This window comes from Staurois parvus, unplaced genomic scaffold (assembly GCF_062004578.1).
Source record: "Staurois parvus isolate SC_StPar_1 unplaced genomic scaffold, SC_StPar_1.0 ptg000734l, whole genome shotgun sequence".
Taxonomy (NCBI): domain Eukaryota; kingdom Metazoa; phylum Chordata; class Amphibia; order Anura; family Ranidae; genus Staurois; species Staurois parvus.
Genome location: NW_028318530.1, coordinates 3,350,297 through 3,375,635, shown reverse-complemented (window position 1 = coordinate 3,375,635; position 25,339 = coordinate 3,350,297). Strand labels below are relative to the sequence as shown.

Below are 25,339 nucleotides of genomic sequence, written 5' to 3'. Positions count from 1 at the left end.
AGTTGTCTGCCAGTGTTTGTACTTCAACAGCACAGCGAGGAATTACCTGAGGTTAGCACCAGGCAAATAGCTTGCGTTCACCTGTCCTGAACAGCTTTTAATCACTCCCTGTGCAGTTACATCATCACTAGTGGACAGCTGCTGCCAGCCTGTTATTGCTTCGTGCAGGCTTACCAGCCATAGATATCTGTACACACCTGGAATTCTGGGAGCAGTTTTCTGCAAGATGCTCAGACACCATTAGAATTAGCTGTTAATGGAGCCAACACACTTTGCTAGCATATAAAGAAGTCTATCATCAGGCTGTGATCAATATACAAAAAGATTAAAAGCAACACTAAGGTTCACTTTTTGGGGAGATTAACAAATATGCTATACGTTTATGCTGTGTGCAGTGGTTTTGCACAGTGCACCCTGGATCCTCCTCTTTTCGGGTCCCCTGCCTCTTCCTGTTGGGTGCCCCCATAGCAAGCAGCTTGCCATGGGGCACCCGAGCAGGCGTGTTCCCAAGCCACTGCTCCGTGTCTCCATTCACACACGGAGCCATGGCTTGGCCCCACTCCCTCTCTCTCCTCATTGGCTGACTGACTGTCGACAGCAGAAGCCAATGGCTCCCACTTGCTGTCTCAGCCAATGAGGAGGCAGAGACCCGGGGCAGCCGAGGCTGTTGTGCCCATCGATGGATTGCGATGGGGCTCACGTAAGTATTGAGGGGGCTGGGGGCACTGCTGCACACAGGTTTTTTACCTTCATGCATAAAATGCATGAAAGTAAAAAACCTTGAGCCTTTACAACCACTTTAAAGACACCACATCAGTTGATCTACACAGATTAATACAGGTTTGAGCCAAGCACCATCAGGGTTCTATTTGTAAGATCTAGAAGTAGCAAGGGCCTACCTCATCGATAAAAAACTGAATATGGATTGCTTAAAGTAGCCACTCAACCAGGGATCTAGGGTTTCCTTGATTAGTGGCAGAATAATCTTCTGCCTGACCACCATTGTAAGGAAGCAGTACACCGACCACCAGTATAAGGGGTCACTAAAATTTCTGTCTCCATTTCTTTTCTAGTCATTATTAAAATAATTGAATTTGAAAATTATTACTGAAAAAGAAAAATGATCAGTTCTTGGTGTTATGTTCACAAAACACGCCACATTATTTAGTTTTTTTTTTCTATTTCAATGGTCTTTATTAAATTTTTTAAACAGTATAAACAGAGGCAATAAAACACGCCCACGCAGGGGCTATCAATTGCACAGATAAACAAAATGCAAAATAAAAAAAAAAGGAAAAACAATGCTCTAATGCCAACAGGGCAAAAGGTACGCCCACGCAGGGGCTATCAGTGGCACATAAGGTACAAAACAGTAATGTAACTGATTATAACAATTAAATGCAGCTGTCCAGTAACACCAAAAACAGAGAGAGAGAGAAAAAAGAAAAGAGAGAAAGAAAAAAAAAAAAAAAAAAAAAAGGGGTGGGGGGCAAAGAGCAGGGATTCAAGAGCGCCAATACCGAACGCCATTACATCCCCAGACTAGCCGGGGGGAGTGAGGGAAGGGCATATTGCAACCACGGCTCCCATATTTTCAAAAATTTACATTGGGAGTCGTTGCGGATACTCGACATCTGTTCGTTGAGCATCATAGTGGTCATACGATCCCGCACCCCCTGAAGAGGGACAAACGGACTCTTCCAGGCCTGAGCAATTGTCCTAGTGGCGGATAAAAACAGATAGGAAGCCAACTTCTGCTGGTGAGCTAAGAGGCCCGGTATGGGGCAATGAAGCAAGGCATACCGAGCATCCCGGCGTATGGAGAGATGGAACAAGGTGAAAAGGAGGCCAAATACACGAGACCAAAAACGAAACAGTCTCGGGCATGACCACCAGATATGTAATACATCACCACGATGACCACAACCCCGAAAACATTGATCACTACAGGCAGGGTTAGCCCGGGCCAGCCGAGCCGGAACCCAGTACCAACGAAACAATACCTTATAGGCTGCCTCCAGTGTGGTCGTATTAAATGAGCATTTAGCTATGAGTGACCAGGCCTTATTCCAGTCCTCCGGATCCACAGCCACTCCCAGGTCGCGCTCCCACTGAACAACATATGAAAGAGAAGTATGCGACGAGCGTCTGTTCAGAGCTGCATAAAGAAGGGATATAAGGCCCGGAGCGCCCGGACGCAGTTGGCAGAGCTGTTCAAAGGCAGATTTCTGGTACGGGAACGCAGAAGTACCCCGCAGCGAGAGCAGCCAGTGTCGCAATTGAAGATATCGAAAAAATTCCGCCGGGGGGATATTCCGGGATTCCCGAAGAGAGTCCCAGGTGGGAAAGGACCGAAAAATCAAAAAGTGTCGCACCTGCGAAAAACCATTAGTCACCCACCAAGAAAACGCCCCTGGGTGATCCAAACCCGGCGGGAAAAGAGGGTTGTTAATAATTGGGAGCAAAGGCAGAAAAGGTGACATCAGACCACCAGAGTAACGCACCGAGTCCCAAACTTGTAGGCCATGAAGTAACATCGGACTCAGTGCCATAGGGCGCAGGGCAGGGGGAAGCCATAGAAGCGTCGACAGTGCGATAGGGGTACAATTAGGTAGTTCCAACAGGACCCATAGGGGGACGTCGGAAGAGGCGTGCAACATAGACAGCGGGGCAATCTGGCTCGCTTGATAATACTTAGTCACATTAGGCACCCCAAGACCACCCTGAAGTCTATGGGCAAAAAGCGTACTTTTGGATACTCTGGGGTGCTTATCGGCCCAGATAAAACGCATTAACTTCGCCTGAAGCAACCGAAGAAAATGAGGGGGAACCCGCACCGGGAGTGTGCGAAAATAATACAACAATTTCGGCAAGATGGTCATTTTCACCGAATTAACCCGTCCTATCCAAGACAGGTGCGGAAATTGCCAAGAATGCATAAGAGAGGATAGAGAGCTAAGCAATGGATAGTAATTTGCAGCAAACAAGGAGTCATAAGTGGGGGTCAAGCGAATGCCTAAGTATTCAAGAGAAGAGGAAGCCCATTTGTAAGGGAAGTGGGATTGTAGGCGCGAAACCAAATCTGAAGCCAAAGTAATATTGAGGGCGACAGTCTTATCCAAGTTGATACGGAGACCCGAAATCAAGGAGAAGCGCTCAAGAACCTGTTGCAAATTAGGAAGCGTCGTCAGGGGGTTAGTAAGAGTCAGGAGGGCATCATCCGCAAAAAGGTTCAGTTTGAATTCCTGTCCCGCGTAAGGAACCCCCGATACATTGCAATCGGTCCGAAGCGCCAAAGCCAACGGCTCAAGCACCAGGACAAAGAGCGCTGGGGACAGGGGGCAACCCTGTCTCGTCCCTCGCCCAATAGGAAAGGGATCTGAAAAATACCCAGCGTATTTGACGGAGGCCGAAGGAGAAGAATACAAGGCCTGAATCCAAGAAAGAATAGAATCCCCAAAACCCCAACGAGACAGCACAAACCGCAGATATTCCCAGGATAGAGAATCAAAGGCTTTATATATGTCTAAAGACAGTAAGAATCCCGGGATTTTCCGCTGTTGCAGAAAATGTATCAGATGGACCACCTTACGAACGTTATCACCCGCCTGCCTCCCGGGGACGAACCCTACCTGGTCCCTGTGGACCAGGCTACGCAAATATTTATTAATGCGGAAACTAAGGATCTTGCCCAATATCTTCAGGTCTTCATTAAGAAGAGAAATAGGCCGGAAGGCTTGCGGTTCCTGTACATCATCGGTCGTCTTAGGAATCATGGCGATATGCGCTCTAAGCGCATCTGGGGAGGGCGAGGAGCCCTGTCGTAACGCATTAAAATACTCAGCCAAAAAGGGCGCCAACAAGGCTGAGAATTTCTTATAATAAAGACCGGAAAAGCCGTCGGGACCTGGGGCCGCGGTGGACCGTAAAGATTTGATAGCTTGGAGCACTTCTGGTACAGTGACACCGGCGTTGAGTGCCACCTGTGCTGCCTCGGATAACCCAGGAAGTCGGAGATCTTGAAAGAATGCCTCTGCTTGAGCCACGGGGAAGGGATCTGGTTTAGCGTAGAGGCGTGCAAGGAAGTCTGAGAAACGGGAAACAATCTGCTGGGGATTAGAAGTACAGCCACCTGTAGGAAGTCGCAGTCGAATCGGTTTATGGGGTTTCCCCACAGAATTGAGTTTCCTGGCCAGCATCGGGCCTGGCTTATTAGCACAGGAATAAAATTTGTGTTTGGTCCAACGCAGGGCCCGTTCCGCCTCTGAAGAGGCAAGTAGGTCTAACTCTGCCGCCAGAGCGTCCCGAGCGCGTTTATGGGCCGCAGATGGAGAGGACTTCCAACGCGCATCCGCAGAGGCCAGGAGAGAATGAAGCTCCAAAAGTCGGCGCTCCCGCTCCCGCTTCCGGACCGCCGCCAGCTGTATAACATGACCCCGCACCGTGGCCTTATGTGCCTCCCATAGGGGCACTGCCGAGGAGACCGATCCCGCGTTTTCCGTGAAGTATGTTCGTAAAAAAAATTCTATTTGTTGGCAGGTAGCCTGAGTGGTCAATAAAGAATCATTGATGCGCCAATGAAATGGGCGCCGTTCTGACCCAGAGAGGGCAAGGAGAAGTACCAAGGGATCGTGATCCGACCAAGGCGAGGAGGGAATAGTTATCCGCCTGACCAAGGGAAGCTGCTGAACCTGCATAAATATATGATCAATTCTACAAAAACTATCATGAGGACTGGAATAGAATGTAAAGTCGCGTTCCGTTGGGTGAAGCTCCCTCCAGACATCCGCCAGCCCCGCTGTCCGCAGGAGAGAGCGCATACGTTCCTCCAGCACCAAGTCATGAGAAGGGGCCGCCCCCCGTGCGCAGCGCCTATCCAATGCGGAATCCAAAGTAACATTTGAATCCCCCAAAACAACAAGAAGACCCTTGGAGTGTCGGGAAACAATGGTGCAAAGATGTGAAAAGAATTTATCCTGAAAACGATTAGGCGCGTAGTAAGAGACAAAAGTAACCTCCTGATCCCAGAGGGTGCCTTGCAGAAGCAGATACCTGCCCGTGGGGTCCGCTATATTCCTAGCACAGACAAAGGGGAGATTGCGTTTAAAAGCGATCAGGACACCCCGACGCTTCTCAGGGGCCGAGGCCGTGTAAAAGGTGGGATAGTGAGGTGAAAGATAACGCGGGGCGGAGGACTGAGAAAACCTGGTCTCTTGTAAACATACCACGTCAATTTGTTGTGATTTGAGGTGATGAAAAACTTTAGCCCGCTTCTGAGGCGAATTAAAGCCTTGAACATTTTGCGAATGAATTTTCAAAAGGGGCGAGGCCATGGCGGCATCAGGGCAACGCGCTCAGCAGAAGAAACCATAAAGCAGCTAGCAATTTCTGCTCCCAATGGCGATCGGACCGTGGCGTCCCGGAACCCTGCAGAAAACAAAAACAAAAAAAAACCAAAAGGAGAAAAAAAAACACAGAAAGAAAGAAGGAAAAGTACACAAAAAGAATATACAATAGTGCAATCGTGTCACGCCAATGGTGACGTGCATCCTACAAAGGAAGGATACCAGTTAGGGGTGGCTCTGCCACCGGACACATGGCTGCAAATGGAAACATCAGAAACATAAGTCCCCAGGGGGCAAAAGGGCAATAAGGCACTAAACACAATAGAACGGGGTACCAAAGCAATAAAACTAAAGGAGCTAGGCCACCGTGATGACCTCCCCATAGCAAACCAGAGAACCATGGGGCTATCCCCCTCCCACCCAACCGGGCCTACCAGATCAACCTCCCACCCCGAAACCAGAGGGAACCCTCACTCCGTGCTACCAACAAAAACCGGAATACCATCACCCAGGCCCAAAATAGGCTGCGGCAGCAGAAAGTCATAATTCTCGAATCCATGAGGAGACCCCCCAACCAGGGAAGGAACCCAAGGGGGCACACTGGAGCAGTCCCAACCCGTAATGCTGACAAACTGGGGGAGCCCTAAGGGCCAAACTCACGGTCCCGTCAAGGAAGTCCATCGGTGAGATGATACATGGGAAGTCCAAGACACATCTTCAGCCCGGAGAAGAACAGGAAGGACTTGATCGTGAAGAGGTCTGAGGGAGGGCCCTCTTCCTATTGGATGACCGCTCCCAGATGCGGCTTGGAAGAAGCGGCCTTGCCGGGGATCCAGATGAATGAGCTGGGCTCCGATTCGCAGCCTCAGGCGAAAGAAGGTGTAAAGATTCCAGAAGAGAATGGGCCTCCTCCGGCGTAGCCACAGAATGACTGCGGCCCTGGTAGGTGAAGGTGAGGCGAAACGGGAAGCCCCAAGCGTATTTGATACTGTGTTTCACCAGGACCGAAGTGAACGGCTTCAATTGGCGACGCTTCTGAAGAGTGGTCTGAGAGAGGTCCGCAAAGAGCTGGTAGCGATGCCCCTGGAAGCTGAGGTCAGGGTTGTTTCTGGCCGCCAAGAGGATAGTTTCCTTAGTGCGGTAATACGTAAACTTGATGATAATGTCCCTCGGGGGCCCATCCGGTCGTCTGGGGCCCAACGCACGATGTATGCGGTCAAATTCAAGCCGGTCAATGGGAACAGCGGGTGTCAGCTCCTGAAACAGAGCTGTAGCAGTGGAAGTAAGATCCGCGACCGTTTCCGGGATACCCCTTAACTGCAGATTGCCACGGCGGGAACGATTTTCAAAATCCTCAAGCCGTAGCAGCGCGTCCGCCAATTCTTTCTTGAGGTCGCACAAATCCTGTTCGTGATTTTCCATGACCGTGGCCGCAGCGTCCATCTTATCTTCGAGGTCGTTCGTCCGGTTGCCCAACTCGCGAATCTCCTGCGAAAGACGGTCGGCCAGCTTGGAGGTAGCGGAGGACAACTCGGACTGCAGCATACATTGGAATCGGCGCAGGAGCTCAGCATCCCGCAGAGATGGGATGGGAGACTGCAGGGATGGCTCTGGTGCCAGGTCCTCTACACTGCCAGGGTCCGACCCACCTATGGATGGTGACAGCGGGGGACCCAAAATCGCGGCTGGGGCTCCATCTGTGGTCCCGGGCGGGAGCCGCGAACCCGTGGCCGGGGTCCTGGAAGTCCGCGGCAGCCGGCCCAAAATCGAGGCCCCGGCTTCAGCCGCGATCTCCGGCGGGTAGGCCGCAAACTCCGGAGCAGCCTGCCGGGAGCTGGAGGCACGGGCGGCCGGCGTTTTTTTGCCCATCAGGGCACCAGAGAGACAGGGGGCCAGGGAGGAAACAGGGGGACCCCCCCCTGAGGAGAGAAAATCGGCCGATGTGTCCGGCGGCCGAGGAGTTAATTTACAAAGCAGCCATCTTGGTTGCTGCTCACGAGCGCCCCCCATTTAGTTTTTTTTTTAATCACACAGCACACAATTCTGTACCATAAACAATAAAGAACAGTTTCTAGCGTGAGTTGAGAAAAACTGGGTTCAGACTTGCTCTCAGTCTGCCGTTATTAGTAACCTTTACTGATTTATCAGTATCAGATCAGCAGAGGTTTCTGCCATCTATGCAGTACCAATGTAGCCACAAGGCTCCTAGTTAAGAAAGGTATATCTTTGCAGGGAGCAAAAACGTTAAAAAAGCAGTATTATTAGGAATGACAAAAAAAAACAAAATGGAAATGCTGAAAGACTGAATTAAGATTCCGACTATACCTGTATCTGAGACATAGAGAACGGGGTCTGGCTTTTTAACTTTGAGAGGCTTTGTAATGGGTGGTGAAGTCTCCTGAGGTTTTTTAGACTTCTTAGGCGGTGGTGTATCCTCTTCAGAATCTGTAGAGTATCAAACGTTCAGTTCACAATATCAGACTTGAGCACATACATAAACACTGTACACCATATTAATCAGAAACAAAAGAAATTATTAAAATCATGTACTGTGTGTTTCAAAGGGTTTGTTTAGGCTTGATTGATGAGCGCAAGTTATTAGGTCTCATTAGATAAAGCGTTAGCTGTGTAAAATTCTTAGTGGCTTCAGTATTCTAACACCTACCTCAGATGCACATCATGAAATCGTGAATCATGATCGGTCTATAAACTGTATACTTGGCCTGGACCACAATAAGAAAATATGAGGATCATTACAACCAGGCCACTAGCATTTTCAGGAGAGGTCAGCCTTCAGTTTGTGTTCTAAAAAGAAAGGATAATGGCACTCTCTCTGAAACCTATTAGACGATTCCTAGAGTTCAATAAAGACTCAAAGCATATCTGGAGATGCATGGCATTATTTAAAGCAAGCCTTTGGCTTGCCCATCAAGGCCATAACAGGTTTGCTTTAATCCCCCATATAACCTTTGAACATATTTTGCTTCTGCTCGCAACCTGCCACTCTATTTAGCACCAGGAACCGAATATTCAGCACTTCTGGGTATAGAGGGACATGTAACTTATTCGATGCGACAGAGCTGGGCCAATGCAGTGGTATCACATGGTGTCCCATGGCCCTGTTAAGCTGCTACTCTAGAAATTCATAGCAGGGGCTGAACAGCACTAATGGGGAGTGAAGGAAGGTATGTATATACTGCTGGGGAAGATAAGGAAGGGGGATGGGGGGGGGGGGGGGTTTTAAAGTAATTCAAGGAAAAAAAAAAAAAAAAAAACCTGTTGCTTTGGCCTGCATAGACAAATTACAGGTTTAGTTTAACGTGTATGTTCTCTTTTGAAGCCAAACTTTATATTTGTTGCATGAACATAACATAACTTAAAGACAAAAAAAAAAAAAAGAATAAAAATAGCTAGTTAGTTTTTTGCTTGCTTAGAACGAAGCTCCAGTCTCTGGTGAAAAAAATAAACGCCAGCAGCTACAAAAAAAAGCCACACACCTGTCCTAGGATCCAGCGGTGTCCTCACTGAAGCCGAGTTCAGCGGCCGTCCTGTGTCCCCAGCATCTTAAGTTTGGGTACCCGGCTGTGACAGCTTGCAGCTTCACAGCCGGGTACCCACTGTACATTGTGAATGGTCCCGCAGTCCTCTGGAACCTACCACGTCGCAGAAGACAGTGTGTACAGGGGGGAGAGGGTCCTGAGGAGAACTTCTGCTTCTGATCGCAGCGAAATAGGGATCAGGTACCTGCCAACATCAGGTAACCGCTTTCCAAAGGTGCCAATCCTTAACTGGTAACTGGGAAGAGGCCTTAGAGCAGAACTTCTCCTTTTGGGTGGATATCTGCTTTAAAAATCCTTACATGCTCTCATTGCATTGTGATGATTAGGAGGGGGCAATGGAGTAAGGTTTAAGGACCCTTTCACACTAAAGCACATTTGTGCAGCTAAAGCTGGGTTAACACACTCTTTTTTTTTCCCCATTCAACGATAAAAAATTGACAGATCGCCATACCAACACAAGCGATGTTGGTATGGAGATCTCCCCCGTTGTACCTTTGTTTTCTGACAAGGGAACCTCCGCCAGAACACACTGATCAGTGCTCGTGGCTATTGGCTCTGAGTGCTGATTGGATGTTGGTTTTCCAGTATGATAAAGTCTTCTTTTAGTGCATTGCTTAGAATCATGTCCACTATAGCTGTCAGTGTATTTTTAAAGCCCCACACATGACAAGTTAAGCATGTAGACCAATGAAACAAATGTGATAAAGATATGGACCTGAGTCAATGATCACCCTCTTCTTCTTCCTAATTTGCTGTTTTTTCTTTAAATCGTCATCACTGACTGGACTCTTCAACTAAAAAAGACAAAAAAAAAAAAATTAATAAAAACCACAGGTCACACGATAACCGCAGAGCAAGTCTGTATGTGTAGCATACAGAAAGATACCCTTCTAACAGCTCAACTCATCATATAGCAGGTCAAGCACTTTCCAGTTGGGCTCACTTTTATGGGCTTCTGCAGACACTATGCTATTTATTCTATAATAAAATCTTGCATCCCATAAGATGGTTTACTTTTTCAATTTGTGTTATTTGTTTATATATATATCCAAAACTTTTTTAGTTGTAAACCGCATATTTCTGCCCGTTTGTTTTTGGTCGTTTTGTACCATTAGGGAATTTTTCCTTCACTTCCTGTCACAGAGACTCAGCAGGAAGGTAAAGAAAATCTTCCAAAGTGATGGGAATTGCCCTCTTAGACTGTTTTGCCTGAAGCGGTTCCCCCTCACCTTCTGTTCTGCCGACAAGTCCAAAATTTTGGATTTCCCCTTACTTTATGTTTCAGTGACAATAATTAACAGTACAAAAGAATGGTGCTTCTCCCCAATGGGGACAAAGGGACTAAACATTCCCCATTCCTTCCACAATTAAAAAGGAAAGCCTAGAGATGCAATTTAAACTTGGCAGAAGCAAGCCTTATTATATGTTCCCCTGCTCCCAGACCCCCATTCTGCACCAATCTTAGACATATAGTGGATATAAAAAGTCTACACACCCCTGGTAAAATGTCAGGTTTCTGTGATATAAAAAAATGAGACAAAGAAAAACAATTTCAAAACGTTTTCCACCTATAAACTGCACAACTCAAATGAATAACAAACTGAAATCTTTTAAGTGAAGTAAAAATAAAAAACTAAAATAATATGGTTACACAAGCATGCACACCCTTAAATTAATACTTTGTTGAAGCACATTTTGATTTTATTCCAGCACTCAGTCTTTTTGGGTATGAGTCTATCAGCATGGCACATCTTGGCTTGGCAATATTTGCCCACTCTTCCTTGCAAACACTCCAAATCTGTCAGATTGTGAGAACATCTCCTGGGCACAGCCCTCTTCAGATCAGCCCACAGATTTTGGATTGGATTCAGATCTATGCTCTGGCTGGGCCATTCCAAAACTTTAATCTTCTTCTGGTGAAGCCATTCCTTTGTTGATTTGGATGCATGCTTTGGGTCGTTGTCATGCTGAAAGATGAAGCTTCATATTCAGCTTTCTAGCAGAAGCCTGAAGGTTTTGTACCAATATTGACTGGTATTTGGGACTGTTCATAATTCCCTCTACATTGACTAAGGCCTCAGTTCCAGCTGAAGAAAAACAGCCCCAAAACATGATGCTGCCACCACCATGCTTCACTGTGGGTATGGTGTTCTTTTGGTGATGTGCAGTGTTGTTTTTGCGCCAAACATATCTTTTGGAATTATGGCCAAAAAGTTCAACCTTGGTTTCATCAGACCATAACACATTTTCCCACATGCTTTTGGGAGACTTCAGATTTGGATGTTTTTCTTCATAAGAAAAGGCTTCTGTCTTACCACTCTACCCCATAGCGCAGACATATGAAGAATACGGGATATTGTTGTCACATGTACCACACAGCCAGGACTTGCCAGATATTTCTGAAGCTCCTTTAATGTTGCTGTAGGCCTCTTGGCAGCCTCCCAGACCAGTTTTCTTTTCATCTTTTCATCAATTTTGGAGGGACGTCCATCTCTAGGTTATGTCACTGTTGCGCCATATTTTCTCCACTTGATGAGGACTGTCTTCACTGTGTTCCATGGTATATCTAATGCCTTGGAAATTCTTTTGTACCCTTCTCCAGACTGATACCTTTTAACAATCAGATCCCTCTGATGCTTTGGAAGCTCTCTGCAGATCATGGCTTTGCTATAGGATGCGACTAAGCAAATGTCAGGAAATACATACTAGAATAGCTGAACCTTATTTGGGGTTAACCAGAGGGGCCTTAAAATGATGGCAGCTGAGTACTGACTCCTATTTAACATGATTTTGAATGTGATTGCTTAATTCTGAACACAGCTACATCCTCCATTACAAGAGGGTGTGCACATTTATGCAACCATATTATTTTAGTTTTTTTATGTTTACTTCCCCCCCCCCTAAAAGATTTCAGTTTGTTTTTCAATTGAGTTGTACAGTTTATAGGTCACATTAAAGGTGGAAAAAGTTCTGAAATTATTTTTTTGTCTCATTTTTTTTTACATCAAAGAAACCTGACATTTTTAACAGGGGTGTGTAGACTTTTTATATCAACTGTACCTGTCCCTAGTGAGGCCACACACATTCTATACACCCTCCATTACGTATACCAACTGTGTACTAATATATAAAGTATAAAAGGAACACTCACCTTAGCTTTTGACCTCTTGTGTTCCGTGACTTCATCAGAAGATTTTGATCTCTCTTTTTTATCAATTTTCTCATTAGATCTCTCTTTTTTATCAATTTTTTCATTAGATGTTTTCTTGGCAACTGGGCTTACGCCAAAAAATTTTCGAATATCCTTGAACAGAAACAAAATACAGCTATTAATGAGGTCACCAATCGAATTTGAAACGCTCAGCTAGGCAGCCCATAAAATGTACAAATTATTCACTGCTAACACAGAGCCATTCACACTTTTAAAGTGTTTGGTAATCACTGGTCATATGCTGTGGTGCATTTCACAAACATTTTCTACACTAATGTAATAAGACCTTTAAAAATTAAAAAATTTTAGCAGGGGATCTCCAAACATCAACATTTTTTTGAGGGGACTACCTCTAGGGTAAAAAGATTGAGAAAGACCATCTCAAGGGCTCACTCAGACAGGCTTTGAGACCTGACACTGTGCGATCAGATCAGGGTGGATTTGATTTAAATCAAACTGATTTAAATCATGATTTAAATCACGATTTAAATCACTAGTCAGTAAGGCTTGATTTAAATCCTAGTTTTCTACATAAAGACTAATTCTTGCTGGTATAACTTTAATATGCAAGTAGATGAAGATTTTTAGAATAACAACTTTTCATATTAGTTTTTTTATCCCCAGTTTATTAGGTTAATCATTCATATTTGGACAACTTTTCTGTTGTACTTAGGAAGGAGAAAAATAATCATTACCTTAATAATAACAATTTAAATAGATTTATTCAACTGAAACAATAACATTCCAGCATATGTTATTTGCTTAAACAAACATCCATGTTTGTTAACTAATTTGCTAAACAAAATATATATATTTGAAGAAACTTAGACTGTCAGCCCCTTCCTCCTCACACTTAGTTTCACTTTCTTCTTGTGCAGATCTATTCCACTCCAAACAATCAGAAAAATATTGTTTCTATTCTATTCACTGAACTTCTTGAAACTGATCACTGAAGGGGTTGATTCTGTATTCATAGGTTTGTAGAAGTTAGGATTAAGATCTTTTTCTTAACTCTGTTCATGTTATAACATTTTTGCTGTGAAGAAGAGGCATGTGATCTCCGCTGAGTCAAATTCAGTTTTGAGAACTGCAAAAGTAAACCAAGCATCTGTGATAATATCTTGTAGGCAGAGAAACTGCCCAATAATCTTACAAAAACCTCTGGAAGAGCATGACATTGTGAATGGATTCATGGAATTTATTTACCAAAAAAATTAAACATATACAGCCTTATTCTACATAATTAAAAAACAAATCTTTATTTCATGATGGAATAACCTTTGGATGGTAATATATTTTCCTCAAAAAGCATTTTATTTAAAAAAATCTGATTTAAATAAAAAAAATCTGATTTAAATAAAAAAAAACGATTTTTTTATTTTTTTAAAAAAATCATTGATTTTTATCCACCCTGGATTAGATCCATGCACCTACTCTTGCCTGCATGTCAAATTTTAACATGCAACTGTGTCTGTGCAGATGTTGCATTTGCATCCTCTTCTATGGGCTGCCTGCACGCAGCTCCAAGGTGGATGCACACACAGAGCGAATTCAGCTCAGGACATGAGGATAGGACTCATTGTCCATCTGATTTAGCCCTTAAAAATGGTACCCAGAAATACAATAAAGTGGAATTAAAAACTAAAAAGAAAAAAAAAAAAAATTTAAAAATTCACTGCCAGGTTGGATTTTTATGACAGAACCCTATTGGTGAGTGAAAGCAATTTTCACTTTGCATGAATGTAGGTTTTTGTTCAAGTAAACCAACTGTAGTTTTTGGCCTGAGCAACAAAGGGTTTGTTCACCTTTACCAAGAAAACTGCCTATACAATTTTGGGGCATCTGTAGATGAAAGCAAACTGTGCAGCTCTGACTAAAGTTGAATAATGCTCTTGCTATAGGTGTAGGCCATTTACATACCACCTGAAGCCTGACTGGAATACTTCTAGGACTTTGCTAAGCAAGGCCCAGCAATTACTGCTTACCTTCACCAACACAGGAGTGAGCTATTTCTCCGGTTAAAAACTACTCACATGCTCCTTCTACTCTCACTGTTTACACAGCTTTTACTTTCTGACTGCCTACCACATTTCTTGAGGTGCTAAAATGCTAGGACAGAACAAATACCCCCAAATGACCCCTTTTCAGAAAGTAGACACCCTAAGCTATCTGTGCATGTTGAGCTCATGAAAGATTTTTTTTTTTCCACAAGTTTGTGAAATATGACTTTTTGTGTACACAAAGTTGCCATTTAAATGGTATATTGCTAACACATGCCATGTAATTACACCCCAAAATACATTCTGCAACTTCTCCTCAGTATGGGTAGCGACAGAAAGTAGTAGTTGAGGCAGAGACCAGATGGGCCAGGACATGAGAAACAAAAAAAGCTGTTGTCACACCTAATGCCGTGACTGCTACAGCCACATCTTTTTTGGGGTGACTTTTGGGTTGGGGTACCATAAATGGCATCGGGAAAATGCCTCATGTAGCTGGCTCACTGCATCTGGGTTGGAGGTTTGGGCCATGGCACCTTCTGGATACAAAAGGGCCATGATGATCTCTTCCTGGAATTTTAGAAAGGATCCACTTCTTCCAGTTGCTTTGTAAAGCACAAAAGCACAGTACAGAGCCAATTGAAATAAATATACAGACACTTTTTTGTACCAGAGTCTAGCTTTACAGGAAACTAAGTACGGCTTCATCATTTGGTTGTTGAAGTCCACCCCTCCCATGTTAAGGTTATAGTCATTGACACAGAGGGGCTTCTCAACAACAGCTGCCTTGGATATATGGATGGTCGTGTCTGCGTGAATGGAAGACAAGATGAAAACATCAGATTTGTCCCTCCACTTCATTGAGAGCAATTCATCATTTCTCAAGCAGGCTTTCCCCCTTTGTAAGATGGGTATTTACAAGCCGTTGGGGGAAGCCCCGGCGATTAGGTCGCACGGAGCCACAGGCGCCAACTCCAAGATTGTACAAATGTCTAAATAGTGGCACGCTTGTATAAAAATTGTCCACGTGCAAGTGGTGCCCCATATGGAAAAAGGGTGACACCAAGTCCCAAACTATCTTGCCACTATTCCCATTGTAGTCTGAGCATCTGGGGGGCTTGAATTAACTATCTTTTTCCTTGTACACCTGAAAATTACATGTATAGCCTGTTGCCCTCTCACAGGTATTATACATTTTGACCCCATATCTGGCACGCTTGCAGGGGAGAAATTGTTTGAATGCAAGGCGGCCAGAAAAATTAATGAGACTCATCACACAGATGTTTTGCTGAGGAGTATACACATCTGCAAATTTCTGGTTAAGGTGATTTATAAGGGGACAAATTTTGTGGAGCTGGTCATATTCAGTGTCACTCCAAGGACCACAGAGTGTATTGTCGCTGAAATGCATACAACGCATTATATTCTCACATCTATGCCTGGTCATGGCAGCAGAGAACACGGGCATATGATGAATCGGATCTGTGGACCAATACAACAACAATTCATTTTTTTTAGAAATTACCATGTTGAGGGTTAGGCCCCAAAAAAAACTTTAAATTCAGAAACTGTAATAGGTTTCCATGTTGGACATTTTGTCCACTAAATTTACAGGTACCTAGTGCGACGCACGGGAAAAAAAGAGCACCTGGCTGTCAGGGACTGCTTGAACCACTACCAGAAAAAAAAAAAAATTACCTGCCAGTGCTAGCAGTGATCAGGCATGATCTTGCTAACCCTGCAGTTTTGTGTGCAATGTATCAAGTGACAGTGATCTACTGACATTGCACTTGTTGGAGGAGAAGGAAGGGGGGGGTGGGGGTTAAACGTAGGGACTAAACACAGGTGCCAGGGCTGATCTAGCTAATGCTGGGTTTTTGGGAACACTATACTATTGTGAATGCTGGTATAGTGCTGATCTGATCAAAGATATTGATCCGTTCAGACACTATACTAGCATTGGAAGTTTACTATATGTAAGCACGTTCCTGGTAATCAAAGGGTTAAAAGTGATGAGTGATGTAGTGGCGGGCAATTTGACGCTATCTGGCAGGGATGCTTACGCTATCTAAAGTCGCCTGTGACACTAATACAGTGATCAGTAAAAAAAATCTGTACACTGTACTAATGACACTGGTGACAGGGCAGTGAAGGGGTTAACTGGGGGCGATCAGGGGGTTAAATGTGACCTAACAGTGCTTTTGCTCTGTGTGTGTGTGTGGTGCTTTGACTCACGTGGAACGGAATGTGAGATAATATTGCATCATTTCTTGTGCCTGTGTAATGTAAACACAGGTACAGGAAGTTCTGTGATTGTACCGATCACTCAGCAGATCCAGGCCGAACATCTCTGGCCTGAATCTGCTGACTGATCAGTGCTGCACCTAATCACAGCACCGCGGACTCAGCAGGCGCACACCCCCTACCCGCGAACACGGCGGGAGCGCGGATGACATTTATATATGTGATTTTGTGCAGCAAGTCCACCCTGTAGCAGTAAACCTGCTATAGGGCAGAGCTTAACTGGTTAAAATATCAGATTGTCCCTCTATATCCTTTTCAGCAATGATGCATGAACCGATATATATGAGCTTATAGGATGACAGAGGGTACAGCAAACAGTGATGCAAGAGTAACCAATCTCACAAGCTCAAATTAATCCCTTCATGAATCTGTGGTTAGATGAAATGTACAAACTCTAGTGCACTTTGCACCTGTAAGTAAAATACAATTTTTTTTATTTACAATGCTGTAATTGTATTTTACCCCAACATAAGAAACGGCATTAAAACTCTGGCTTAGGCTACAAATTAATCTGACATCCTTGCACAATACAGAACATAAAACATTAATTCTATTTACATGTACGGGCTTTACAAACCAATTACTCAGCTGTTTACATCAGACACTCGGACATTTGCATTAAAGTTTTGTGAAAGGGAAAAAAAAAAAAAATCAAACTGAAACCACATCTATTGTTTTTATTCTTTGTCAGGTGACACCCTGCAGCCAGTGACAGCTGAAGCACACTAGTATCAACAGACCAGCTTCTACGTTCTTATGCAACACTAAATTATGCTCATCCCCAATAAAAAAAAAAAAAAATCAAAGTATTTTCTCTTCTACTAGGATTATATAGACCCCAAATCAGTATGCAGATATCGTACAAGAAAGCATCTACTTATTAGAAAGATTTAACTCCTGCTCATACTTTAAAGCTGACAGCTGTTTACAAGGAATAGTCATCATTCCCATCTAAGGCTGGGTACACATGGGCTGGTATCTGCCAGTTCAACAAAAAAACACTGGTCGGCATTCGGTCAGTGCGTACAGCGGTCTTTCTCACAGAAGTCAATCTAACTAGGGATGCACCAAAATTCCGGTGGCCGAAACGTTTCGGTCGACAACACCCCTTTCACCTGTCGGCCGAAATGAAAAAAAGCTTTGATACAGATGCCGTAAAAACCTCGCCCCTCAAAGCCGCCCACCCCTCGTCACCCGCCAGCAGCCGCTCAATAGTTCAATCTCACCTGACAAACCATCGATCCCGGCGCTGGGCATAGAGATGAGTGAAGGAAAGATGGTCGCCACACATCTCTATGCCCTTGGAGGACCAGAGCTATGTCACTTTCGGTCATTTTTTTTTTAATCTAATACTTTACATTGCAGAGGAGAGATGTGGGGTCTTATTGACCCCATATCTCTCCATAAAGAGGACCTGTCACTCATTATTTCTATCACAAGGGATGCATGCATTTCTTGTGATAAGAATAAAAGTGATTACAATTTTTTTAAAAGGAACAATGAGAAAAAAAAAAAAAACATTAATTTTTTTTTTTTTTTTTAAGTTTAAAGTGCTCCCATCCCCCTGTGCTTGCACATAGTGTTGAACGCATACGTAGGCCATGCCCACATATGTACATGGTGTTCAAACCACACATGTGAGGTATCGCCACAAATGTCAGAGCAAGAGCAATAATTCTCACACAAGACCTCCTCTGTAACTTTACACTGCTAACCTGTAGAAATGTTTAAACATCACCCATGGAGATTTTTAAGTACCGCAGTTTCATGCCATTCCACGAGCGTGGGCAATTTTAAAGCGTGACATGTTGGGTATCTATTTGCTCGCCGTAACATCCTCTTACATATTTTACAAAACAATTGGGGTATATATTGTTTTTTTTAATCAAAGTGTATTTTTTTTCCAAAAAATGTATATTTCGGTTTTCGGCCAAGTGTATTTTGAATTTCGGTACCAGAATTTTCATTTTGGTGCACCACTGCTAACGCCCGCTTTTATCAAAGGGATATGCTGGAAAGCCAGCATCCGATTGCCAGCACTAATCAGTGTGTTCAGGCGGGGGAACACAAATACGCAGAGGGGGAGGGAAGATAGCCGCACTAACATCACGTGTGTTAGTACGGCGATCTGTCAGGTTTTTTTCCTTCAGCTTGCTAGGCTGAACGAAAAAAAAAAAAAATTGTGTGTACCCAGCTTAAAGCGGAGTTCAACCTGAAAAAGAAAAAAAAAAACTGTAGCTGCTAACTTTTAAAATACTGACACTTACCTGTCCCTTGGTCCAGCAGTGTCCTCACAACTGCTGGTTTCACAGACTGTCTTCTCTCCCTGGCGCCGATATCTTCAGTGTGGGCACCCAGCTGTGACAGCTTGCGGCTTCACAGCGCTTTATGAATGGCCCCGATAGAAGGGGAGAGGCTGACACTGTGGGCTTCTCCCTCTCCTCTAGCCGACAACGAGCCGGACCCGCAGATGGGCAAGCAGAGCTCAGGAAACCTTATGCTGGGGGCGCGGAGAGGCTGGCACTGTGTGAAAGCAATCAGTGGCAGTGCTGCCGTCAATTGCTTCACCTCACAAGTGAGCCTGCTGCTTGCCCACAGCAGGGCTAAAGGCCAAAAAAAAAACTACCGTTCCGGGCGTCGGGCGATAGGAATTGTTCATCCCCGATTCAAATATACAGTGAGTAAATTAAGTATTGAACACGTCACCATTTTTCTAGGTAAATATATTTCTAAAGGTGCTATTGACATGGAATATTCACCACGTCAGTAACAACCCATGCAATCCATACATACAAAGAAACCAAAACAAACAAGTTCAGAAAATCTGCCTCTTCTCAGTGCGAATTAATATCAGTTGGTTCAGTCTAAATGATGGCCTATAAAAAGGTGTCTCGTTTCCAAGGGGTCACACAAAAAACATCTCATGATGGGTAAAAGCAAAGAGCTCTCTCAGGACCTTCACAACCTTGTTGTTGCAAAACATACTGATGGCATTGGTCACAGAAGGATTTCTAAACTTCTGGATGTTCCAGTAACCACTGTTGGGGTCATAATCCAGAAGTGGAAAGAACATAATTTCACCATAAACCAGCCCCGACCAGGTGTTCTTCGCAAGATTTCTGACAGAGGAGTGAAAAGAATTATCTGAAGAGTTGTCCAAAAGCTAAGAACCACTTTTTGGAAAGCTTCAAAAAGACCTGCAATTAGCAGGTACAATTGTTTCAAAGAAAACAATAAGTAATGCACTCATCCTCCATGGTCTGTATGCACGCTCACCACGCAAGACTCCATTGCTGTAGAAAAAGCATGTTGAAGCTCATTTAAAGTTTGCTGCACAACATTTAGACAAACCTGTGAAATACTGGGAGAATATAGTCAGGTCAAATGAGACCAAAATTTAACTCTTTGGATGCCATAATACACACCATGTTTGGAGGTCAAATGAACTGCACATCACCCCAGAAACACCATCCCAACAGTGAGGTTTGGAGGTGGGAGCATCATCGTGGGGGGCTGTTTTCCAGTATATAGTACTGACAAACTTCATGTCATTGAAGGATGAATGGAAAAATGCACCAAGACATTCTAGATACAAATCTGCTGCCATCTACCAGGATGATGAAGATAAAACGAGGGTGGATATTTCAGTAAGACAATGATCCCAAACACAAAGCCAAAGAAAACAGAATTGGTTTCATAGAAAGAAAATAAAGCTGCTAGAATGGTCCAGCCAATCACCTGACTTGAATACAATAGAAAATCTATGGAAAGAACTGAAGATCAGAGTTCCTAGAAGAGGCCCACAAAACCTTCAAGATTTGAAGATTGTTTGTAGAAGAATGGGCCAAAATCACCCCTGAGCAATGCAAGCAACTAGTGTCTCCATACAGGAGGCATCTTGCAGCAGTCATTGCCAACAAAGGATTTTGGATGAAGTATTAAATAAATTTCAGTTAGTGTGTTCAATACTTTTCCCTGTCATTCAATTTTATTACATATAATGTAAGTTCTGAACTTCTTTGTTTTAGTTTCTTTGTATGTATAGATTGCATGGGCTGTTAACGACATGTGGTGAAAATTTCATGTCAATAGCACCATTAGAAATATATTTACTGAGAAAAATGGTGACGTGTTCAATACTTATTTTACTCGTTGTATTTTTATGTCCAATTAAATAAATAGTGCCTTTTGTAGCCAATGAGGTGCTTTATCCTTGTGGTGTTTGTTGTTAATACATGATACAATTTTTGGATGCATCGCCCCATAATTGTGATCAGGTCATACCATTTTCTTATGAGGTTTTCTGTTTTCCAATTGACACATTATGTAGACGTTTCTAGTTACGCCGCCATCAGCTGGCAAGAGAACCTCCATGGCTTATCAGTTTGTGGGTTACATGCTGCCAAACACTTCAATGTCTAGTGCTTTTCTGTGACCTTGTTCTTCCTGTCATCTATTCTTCAAACCCAAGTTCTCCGTTTACATTCACTGATCTCTGTTGTCCCTCTCCCAACCTGCTCTTCTGTCATCGATCTCTGTGACCCACTTTGTTATCCCTGATCCTCACTGCCTCCCTCTCACATCCTGCACCATCACTGATTCCTGATACCTCTTCTAATATCCTGCACCACCACCAATCCCTACTGCTTCCTCTCACATCCCGAACAACCATCAATCTTGGTGCCTCCGCCTACAACCTGCACCACCACCAATCCCTACTGCTTCCTCTCACATCCCGAACAACCATCAATCTTGGTGCCTCCGCCTACAACCTGCACCACCACCAATCCCTACTGCTTCAACTCACATCCCGAACAACCATCAATCTTTGATGCCTCCTCCCACATCCTGCACCACCACCAATCCCTACTGCTTCCTCTCACATCCCGAACAACCATCAATCTTGGTGCCTCCACCTACAACCTGCACCACCACCAATCCCTACTGCTTCAACTCACATCCCGAACATCCTGCGCAACCACTGATCCCTACTGCCTCCTCTCACATCCTGCACCCCCACCAATACCTACTGCCTTCTCTCACATCCTGCACCCCCACCAATACCTACTGCCTCCTCTCACATCCTGCACCCCCACCAATACCTACTGCCTCCTCTCACATCCTGCACAACCATTGATCCCTACTGCCTCCTCTCACATGCTGCACCCCCACCAATACCTACTGCCTCCTCTCACATCCTGCGCAACCACTGATCCCTACTGCCTCCTCTCACATCCTACGCAACCACTGAACCCTACTGCCTCCTCTCACATCCTGCACAACCACTGATCCCTACTGCCTCCTCTCGCATCCTACGCAACCACTGATCCCTACTGCCTCCTCTCACATCCTGCACCTCCAATACCTACTGCCTCCTCTCACATCCTGCACCTCCACCAATACCTACTGCCTCCTCTCGCATCCTGCGCAACTACTGATCCCAGCTGCCTCCTCTCACATCCTGCGTAAACAACGATCCCTACTGCCTCCTCTCGCATCCTGCGCAACCACCGATCCCTACTGCCTCCCCTCGCATTCCTGCACAACCACCGATCCCTACTGCCTCCTCTCACATCCTGCGCAACCACTAATCCCTACTGCCTCCTCTCGCATTTCTGCACAACCACTGATCCCTACTGCCTCCTCTCGCATTCCTGCACAACCACCGATCCCTACTGCCTCCTCTCACATCCTGCGCAACCACTAATCCCTACTGCCTCCTCTCGCATTTCTGCACAACCACTGATCCCTACTGCCTCCTCTCGCATTCTGCACAACCACTGATCCCTACTGCCTTCTCTCGCATTCCTGCACAACCACTAATCCCTACTGCCTCCTCTCACATCCTGCGCAACCACTGATCCCTACTGCCTCCTCTCGCATCCTGCGCAACCACTGATCCCTACTGCCTCCTCTCACATCCTGCACCTCCAATACCTACTGCCTCCTCTCACATCCTGCACCTCCACCAATACCTACTGCCTCCTCTCGCATCCTGCGCAACCACCGATCCCTACTGCCTCCTCTTGCATTCTGCGCAACCACTGATCCCTACTGCCTCCTCTCGCATTCCTGCACAACCACAGATCCCTACTGCCTCCTCTCGCATCCTGCGCAACCACTAATCCCTACTGCCTCCTCTTGCATTCCTGCACAACCACTGATCCCTACTGCCTCCTCTCGCATTCCTGCACAACCACTGATCCCTACTGCCTCCTCTCGCATTCCTGCACAACCACTGATCCCTACTGCCTCCTCTCGCATTCCTGCACAACCACTGATCCCTATTGCCTCCTCTCGCATCCTGTGCAACCACTGATCCCTACTGCCTCCTCTCGCAGACTGCGCAACCACTGATCCCTACTGCCTCCTCTCGCATCCTACACAACCACTGATCCCTGTTACGTCCTCTCGCATCCTGCACAACCACTGATCCCTACTGCCTCCTTCACATTCCTGAACAACCACTGATCCTTACTGCCTCCTCTCGCATTCTGCATAACCACTGATCCCTACTGCCTCCTCTCGCATCCTGCGCAACCACCGATCCCTACTGCCTCCTCTCGCATCCTGCGCAACCACCGATCCCTACTGCCTCCTCTCGCATCCTGCGCAACCACCGATCCCTACTGCCACCTCTCGCATTCCTGCGCAACCACCGATCCCTACTGCCTCCTCTCACATCCTGCGCAACCACTAATCCCTACTGCCTCCTCTCGCATTCCTGCACAACCACTGATCCCTACTGCCTCCTCTCGCATTCCTGCACAACCACTAATCCCTACTGCCTCCTCTCGCATTCCTGCACAACCACTGATCCCTACTGCCTCCTCTTGCATTCTGCGCAACCACTGATCCCTACTGCCTCCTATCGCATTCCTGCACAACCACAGATCCCTACTGCCTCCTCTCGCATCCTGCGCAACCACTAATCCCTACTGCCTCCTCTTGCATTCCTGCACAACCACTGATCCCTACTGCCTCCTCTCGCATTCCTGCACAACCACTGATCCCTACTGCCTCCTCTCGCATTCCTGCACAACCACTGATCCCTACTGCCTCCTCTCGCATTCCTGCACAACCACTGATCCCTATTGCCTCCTCTCGCATCCTGTGCAACCACTGATCTCTACTGCCTCCTCTCGCAGACTGCGCAACCACTGATCCCTACTGCCTCCTCTCGCATTTCTGCACAACCACTGATCCCTACTGACTTCTCTCGCATTTCTGCACAACCACTGATCCCTACTGCCTCCTCTCGCATTCTGCACAACCACTGATCCCTACTGCCTCCTCTCGCATTCTGCACAACCACTGATCCCTACTGCCTCCTCTCGCATTCCTGCACAACCACTGATCCCTTCTGCCTCCTCTCGCAGCCTGCGCAATCACTGATCCCTACTGCCTCCTCTTGCATCCTGCAGCACTACCAGCCCCTTCTAAATATGTTTCCAGTCCTGCCATGCTCTTACCCATCCTGCTCCCTTGTCATTGGTACCCGATGTCTTTCTGCCCCCCACCCCCGTACTGTCCTGCCCATCTCTTGATCTGCACCATGAGCCCCCCTTAACAGCTCTGCTGAAATTTTACTTTTTTTTTTTTTTTTTTAATGAAGCTGCTTATCCCAGATGTATGTAGATCGGTGTGGCCCCGCTGACAGTTGACATCTTCAGACTTGGGGTTAGCCCCCCCACCTACAGGGACCTCCGCATCCCATACTAGACATTGCCTGGGCTCTGTCATGTGACCATATGAGAAGACAATTGGACAGTGGAAGTCAGAGGACCCCCTTAGGTGGTGGGTGCCCTGATCACAGGTGTGAATGGGAAGGCTATGTACTATAACACATCAGGACTGTCCTATCAGATCAGACATCCAGTAGAATAGTCATCAGAAGTTACATTCATTCCCACCCTCATGGCCAAGCCTTGCATCCATGGCTTATAGTCCGCCTGACAGTCCAGGATAGATGCAGAGCAACTCTTAGTACATACCATGGCAGGCCCTGCACTCTCATCACACGTCCTCCTGTCCCGCCACCCCGCGATTGGCGCCAAGTCTTCTAGATCAGGCAGCAAGCCTACAGTATCAACCACAACAAGCATGCATCCCTTCCTACGTGCTCGCCCCCGTGCGCGACCCCGCACCTCCCGTTTCCACACTGCGCATGTTCTCCTCCGCTAGGCTCTAAGCTTCTGACAGTCACATGACCCCGGCGGCAGACAGTGGTCTTGCAGCATTTCCCGCCCGTCCTGTCAGTGCCGTCAGTCACCTCTGCAGTTATCTCACTCACCTCTTTATTTGTGAAAGTGAAAGAAACAATAATGCACGTTGTATTACTGACAGCTCCATACATGAATCTACAGGAATCAATTCCTGACCTGTCACAATGTACACAAACAGCATCATTCTCCCCAAAATGTCACCCAGCCAATGAGCGCAGGCTGTGATGTCATCAGTGACAGGAAGAAGCTTGTCTTCTCTCAGTGATCACACTGCAACAATGTCACCTTCTGGTATTAACCACTTGACCTGAGGATTTACCCCCCTTCCTTACCAGGCCTCTTTGCTACTCGGCGCTGAACTAATTCAACTGATAATTGCGCGGTCATGCAATGCTGCACCCAAACGAAATTTCCGTCCTTTTTTTCACACAAATAGAGCTTTCTTTCGGTGGTATTTGATCACCTGTGCGCTTTTTATTTTTCACGCTATCAACAAAAAAAGACCAAAAATTATGAAGAAAAATAATATTTTTTACTTTCAGCTATAAAAAATATATAGTAAACTAAAAGTTAGTTATAAATTTAGGCCAACATGTATTCTGCTACGTTTTTGGTAAAAAAAATACCAATAAGTGTATATTGATTGCTTTGTGTGAAAGTTATAGCGTCTACAAACTGGTATAGATACTGCAATTTA

General features: G+C 45.4%; 1 protein-coding gene across 2 annotated transcripts in view; it reads right to left on the bottom strand.

Moving 5' to 3' along the window:
* Positions 1-24,566, bottom strand: part of RFC1 (replication factor C subunit 1) — a 101,352-nt gene extending 76,786 nt beyond the window's left edge. For both annotated transcript variants that reach the window (XM_089654036.1, XM_089654037.1), the window contains exons 1-4: positions 24,412-24,566; positions 12,057-12,209; positions 9,621-9,699; positions 7,671-7,790 (exon numbers count right to left, since the gene is read on the bottom strand). In XM_089654036.1, coding sequence (XP_089510162.1) covers positions 7,671-7,790; positions 9,621-9,699; positions 12,057-12,209; positions 24,412-24,522 — 463 coding nt within the window. In that variant the 5' untranslated portion in view covers positions 24,523-24,566. The remainder of the gene's footprint in view (positions 1-7,670; positions 7,791-9,620; positions 9,700-12,056; positions 12,210-24,411) is intronic.
* Between the last annotated feature and the right edge of the window lie 773 nt (positions 24,567-25,339).